The following is a 6,323-nucleotide window of genomic DNA, read 5'->3' as shown; positions in this document are numbered from 1 at the left end:
CATTTAAAAAATATACACTGCAAATAGTTTCTTTTTTTTTTTTCTTGGTCTTCTGCAAAAGAAACACACATTGTGTCTTCAAATATACTTAGAGCTGTATGGTAATACTGACTTTGACTAAAAAGGGGGTACTCCTTCCAGTAAGGCAGAAAAGTGCAGTTTGTCTGATATTTTGCCTACACCAATGAAAGGATGACCCAGCACACAAGTCATTTTGTATTTTAAACAAATGCACACATACAAGTAAAACCTCTCTTCCCACGCTTACTGCCTCCAAAGGAATGCATCTGCCCAGTGTTCTGAAAAGTTCCAAGACATAGCAGAGCTGGCAGCACACAGAGCAACCGCACAAGCCACCCTTTAACTTTCAGCCCTGGAGAAGTGCTGGAACTGTGCGCATGGGTAATTGAAATGCATCCTATGAAGCAGGTACAACCAGCGAAGGAAGGAAGGAAGGAAGGAAGGAAGGAAGGAAGGAAGGAAGGAAGGAAAGAAGGAAGGAAGGAAGGAAGGAAGGCTGAAATTGTCTATTTTACTTCAAAAGGAATAAATCAACTGGCCATTAATCAGTCTTTTGTAAGTTCTGGACTTGCTATCACTTCCAGAAACTGTACAAATACATAGTTCTCATTTCACTTATTTATAATGCACACACACACACACACACACACACACACACACATATATCACATAAGGCAAATTAACTTCATGCTTTACTTCAGCAAAATGGGGGGAGGGGAGAAGCTTTCTCTGAAATTAGCACTGAGTTGTTTCAAATTCTTAATAGCAAGATACATCCAACTGTAAGCAGAATGAACATAGTCACATACATATCAATCAAATTATTTCCTTTATATCATCAGCAGTGAACCCCAGAGGTAGTATGGCAAAAACGAGCATGGATCCTATCAGGTCACAACCGACAAAGTAATTAAATTTATTTTTCCCCTGTGGTTTTGACCATAAATTGCTTTACATTTAGGATCTGAATAAACCACTCTCAGCAGAAATCCTGGCCCATTAATTTAAGTGACAATAAGTTTACAACTTTCAGGACTGCAGATATAAAAAAGGTATAAAATTATGTTCAGTTTGAAATGGTTTTTAATTGTATTCATTAAAAATATTTACATTTCCCAGGACTTCCAAAACCCCCTTGCAATATAATTCTACACTATACTCTATATATTTATAAAATGAGGCTCATTTATGAGATTTCAATGACTGCTATACTGCAAATTACTTACATTCTGTAAAATATTTTAAGAACTTTCATAGCAAAGGTAGTTTATATTGGATTATCTGAAACCCAATGGAGCCCAGAGGCGAGCCTTCGACCTTCTCCTCCATGCCTGAAGGCCTGGGCGACAAGTGCTGTGCGGGCTGGCCTGTCCCTCCTGTCCTCCCTCACTTGCGCTGTGTGCACATGGTGAAATAAACACATATGCAGCATGGCCGTGTTTTGATATGTATTTTTTATTTCCCTGCAGTTTTCACTTATCAAGAACAAGTAACAGGGAAAGTTGTCTGAACTAGTGCATAAACAAACATTCTGAAACACCACTACACGTATCTAATTTACAAGAACCGTATAAAAAAGTCACTAAACACTACGCTATGAAGGTGTCCAACACTTACAGTCAGACGGTTTCCAACCCGTTACTTGCCTTGTAGCCACAGGAAAACTCTCCAAAATTGAAAAGACAATCTCGCCACAACCCTCCCCCCTCCCAAAACCTGGGATGGCTCGATATATAGACTTCCAATAATTATTGCAATGATATGATGCAATACATACCTGGTAAATATCTTTTATGTGGTGTGTTACAGTTTTAAAGCCAGTTAAAATATGCAGTCTTCAGATAAAATGTAATCCATGAAAAATTTTCATATCTGCACAGTTTAAATGTGCTAGATGCATAATTTCCTAGTCCACTTTTTCTGTGTAATTATTTTTTATAAACTGGTATTATAAATAGAAATATACATTCAAAATATATGGAAAAGTGAGTTACTACATTAAATTTGCATGTATCGATCCATCCCTTCCCCTGCACAGTAATAGAAAATACTATTTTGCCTTGAAGTCGTATTTGACAGTGAAATGCCACTAAAGTATTTACCAAAAAGTCCATCTAGTCAAATTGTGAAACAAAATGAACCAAGTGAAAACTTTACAGTTCCTTTAGAAAAAAATTACAAGAATTTCATTTCCTAGCTATGAATCTTTAACTTTTTAGACACAAAGTTGGATTTATTTTTTTTACAAGATACAAAATGTAAACATGGCAAAATAAATAGTTAAAACAAGTGATGCAGGATCCCATTTCATGCTCATGATCCCATTAAAGAATTATTTTTAAAATCCATTCAGTTGCAAATTCAAGTGCAAAAGCATGATGATGAATATCTACTATTCAAGTAACAGAAATAATATTGATGATACAAATAAACTATTTTACAAGGTAGTGATTTTCCCAATTTTACAAAATATACATCATATATCGACTTAACATCCGGTATACTGTACTCCATTTAGGTCCATTGTTCTGCTCTGTGATCCACAGAGTGCCACCCGCCTTTGTATTCCGCTGGAATAGGAATGACTGCAACCATCCACACAGGTCAGGCCACGCGCCTTCCGTTATGTCACCTCCATAGCTACTGTTGTCTCTGCTAGTCCATTTAAACCCAGTCTTTCTGGTTCATGGTTCTCTCTGTAAGAAGGTAAAGAGGACAATAAGCATTAGTACTCCTGAGAATACACTGACCATGTATAAATCCCATTTTTAAGTAACTATAACTAAACATAATTCTAGAAAACTCCCCATTTTTATCATTTCTCGGCAGGAATGAAGAGGTTTTCTTCAGTTCAGAAATTCCATTAATTTCTAATACTAACAATAGATTAGGGAATATAACACAATTAATTCAAGTTTCTTTTTATAGGCTTAAGATCATAAACTTTTTAACCCATGCAGATCAATTTTCTTCTGCTTTACTGTTTTCCTTGCAATAGTGCTATTGAAAGGAACATAAAAACTTGCCCTGCAAAACTTGAAAATTCATCAAATTTATACGCACACACACACACATATATATATATACACATACTACAAAAATGAAAATTATTTTTAAAAATATAAAGCTTAGAATAACAGTTTGGTTTCAACCTAAGCTCTGATCACAGCTTCAACCTATACTCTCAATCTATAAAAATGAGATAGGATGGAGGCTGGAGAGATGGCTCAGTCAGAGCACTGTTGCTCTTGCAGAGGACCCAGGTTTGATTGATTTCCAGCATCCAGATAATGGCTTGCATCTATCTGTAACTCCAGTCTCAGGGATCTGATGTATTCTGCTGGTATCCTTGGGTAGCAGGTATGTACACAACGCACACACACATGCATGCATGCTAAACACTCGGACACATAAAATAATAAATATAAAACATTTTTAGTAAGTTTAATAATTTTAATAAAATTTCCTCTGTGTATCTCTGGCTGTCCTGGAAATTGCTCTGTAGATCAGGCTGGCCTTGAACTCTGAGATCTTCTGCTTCCCTAGTGCTGGGATTAAAGGCATGTACCACTACCACCTAGCTTATTTAAATAAAAAAAATTTAAAACATGATGAGACTGACTGAAGTGTTTAAAATCAGTCAATTTGACTTTTTTATGCTTTCTTTTTTTACAACTCTGGTTGGCATTTAAGGATGCTACTAGGCAAAGAGCTTTTTTGTAGCAAGCAAATCCTCAAGCTTTTGAAAAATCAAGTCTGTCAAAAGATATAGTTGAGCAGCACAAAGTCAAAAGGGCTTCTCTTGATTCAGGACAGCTAGAGCACAGCTCAGGAACAGTACCCACTCGTGCACACACCTGGCTATGCTGCTGATGGCACTGCTGGGAGTAACCTTTGGCACTCTGTCCATGCTGGCAGCAACTGTGGCAAGTTTTAAGGCTGTTGGCGATGGTGCTGAAGTCCGTGTATTGATATGCACATTGACAGGAGAAACAACACTGACGTTATTGAGGTGCACTGCATTGGTCAGGCAGGAATTGTTCATGGGAAGTGTCTGAGGACTGCTTGTGCACAACGCTGGGATCAAGTGGTTTGTAGTAGTGTGGCCAACTGTCCTTACAAGCTGTACAGCTGAAATCCCTGGGCTGGATGATAAAGCCATATTGGTGGAATATAATGTTTTAGAGGGTCCTGCAGAAGAGGGAACAATCACTCAATTAGTGTGATGAGACAATAAAAAAAAGTTTAAAAAAATCAGGAACTCAGTAATAAAATAAATGTACTCATATTCTAATTAAATAAATATGAAGCTAACTTTCTATATCACAGTCATATAAGGAGATTTCCAAAGCATTTTGCTCCCTCTGTATGTGGCATTTGCTCCCTCTGTATGTGGCAACTCTGGAGATAAATACAACAGGACAGATGAAAATGATAGCTGTGTTTTCCTAAGGATTTATAGGCACACAGGATCAGCAAGGGCAGACTACAGAAAGGGGTAAAAAACAAAGTGATCCTGAGTACATATAAACAAACCCAGAGAAGTCTGAGCTTGGGAGCTGTGAGAGGACCAAGCAGCACGTCTTTGGGGTCGGGCAGTAAGCAGCAAGTGGCTTTCACAGCTGCAACGTATCAGAGGAGGAGTGGGGGGAAGTGTCTTTCTGCATGTGCACGTGGGATTGCAAACCCGACTTCAGACTTTTTAACAGACTGTGCTGTTTTTATTTCACTTTATAAACAATTTATAGATGATCCAATAGGGGTGGTTAACAATGAACTCAATGGCTTTCCTAACATGTGAGGCAACTGAGAGTCATGAATGGAATCAGAATGGATGGATAGGTAGATAGAAGGTACAGTGAGAATTCTGGGAAACACTCAGCTATTCATTTGTATCAGTCCAAGGCATTCTGAACAGCACTGTATACATTTCCCCTGTGTATATGAAAAAAATCAAACCCAACTTGATGAGTAGCAATTTTAAGTTAATAAGTATTACAGAAACCCGAGTTGTACCTGAAGGCTGGACAACACCATTCATATTGTTGTGGCCAGTGTTCTGTTCCTTGGATCCCTCACTGCGACTTGGAACAGGAGCACTGACCACTGCAGATGCAGCAAAGTGGGCGCTGGCTGAGTCAAGTGTTTTAGACATACAGTCAGAGGTGCTTGAGCCCTAAAAAACGGATAGCAGCACAGTTCAGTTTTCCACATCTATTTATCTATCTAATCACTCTCCATTTTTCTGCATGTGTTGGGGTGGGGGAATAACAGCATGTGTGTGTGTGGAGGTCAGAGGACAACTGTCAGGAGTTGGTTCTGTTCTTTCACAATGACAATTCCAGGGATCCAACTCAGGTAGTTAGACTTAGCAGCAAGTGCCTTTACCTGCTAGGCCACCCTGCCAGCACCCTATACTCTGTTTTGTTAGATGTGATTAATGATATTAAGAAATGTGTGGCACTCAAAAGGATATTGCCATTCTAATCAGACATAGTCATAATACGTTTTTAGATGAGAGATTTAAGACTTCAGAATTTTTTGGTATATGAAGCATGAAAATAACTAGAAACTAGAAAATAATTATTTCTGAAAAAGAACTATCAAACTGAAAAACCCATGCTCTATTAATCTTCTTACATAATAATAAATACTTTAGAAACTGCTTGATGAGTAGACACTGGATGACATGAAATCCCAGCCATGACTCATAACCAGTCTATCACAATGTAAATACCTAGACGGACTCAGCTTTGAAACAGTCTGCAAACACTTCAGGGTAGTTACCTGAAGAGATTCAAAAACACCAAGCCAAACGAAGTACAATGGCCACTCTTCCACGCTTCTGTGTAGAACTGGCTGGTACTAACATAGATAGCTGCAGGCTATAAGCCAAGTCCAGATCTACCAGTACTGTCACAGGGGTGTGGCTCATCAAGATTTCCATGGTGTCAACTCAAGACTTTAATGTAAAAGGACAGACTCTTGAGGATGAACTAAAGCATTGTTGGTAGACCTTGGTCTGAGAACTCAAAGTGTGTGACTGAATGGTGTTAGTCTTAGTTATTACAGAGATTCTTGCTCTTTAAAATTATGGACAACAAAATTTCAGACCTTAAATGTGAAGTTTATTTTGCCAATTCAACTTTGAGACTAAGTCCTTTTATTTTTGTTTTGCTTTCAATGGCCTAAAGCAACAGTACCGTGTTCTTGTACAGTTCTAGCAGCCACGGCCCACAAGGAGTCTCCCAAGGCTCATCTCAAGGTTTGCTTTTGCTGGGTTGGTTCCTGCAGTCTTTTAC

At 38.3% G+C, this 6,323-nt stretch overlaps 1 protein-coding gene across 2 annotated transcripts in view; it reads right to left on the bottom strand.

Annotated features, from left to right (window-relative positions):
• Positions 1–695: 695 nt before the first annotated feature.
• Positions 696–6,323, bottom strand: part of Epc2 (enhancer of polycomb homolog 2) — a 101,193-nt gene continuing 95,565 nt past the window's right edge. The window contains exons 11-13 of one of the 2 annotated variants that reach the window (XM_006498011.3): positions 5,038–5,197; positions 3,879–4,212; positions 696–2,717 (exon numbers count right to left, since the gene is read on the bottom strand). In XM_006498011.3, coding sequence (XP_006498074.1) covers positions 2,645–2,717; positions 3,879–4,212; positions 5,038–5,197 — 567 coding nt within the window. In that variant the 3' untranslated portion in view covers positions 696–2,644. The remainder of the gene's footprint in view (positions 2,718–3,878; positions 4,213–5,037; positions 5,198–6,323) is intronic. The other variant, NM_172663.4, reaches the window with a different exon arrangement.

Source organism: Mus musculus, chromosome 2, assembly GCF_000001635.26.
Source record: "Mus musculus strain C57BL/6J chromosome 2, GRCm38.p6 C57BL/6J".
NCBI classification, from domain to species: Eukaryota; Metazoa; Chordata; class Mammalia; order Rodentia; family Muridae; genus Mus; species Mus musculus.
Note: the sequence above shows the minus strand (reverse complement) of the source record. Positions and strands in the feature narration are given on the sequence as shown.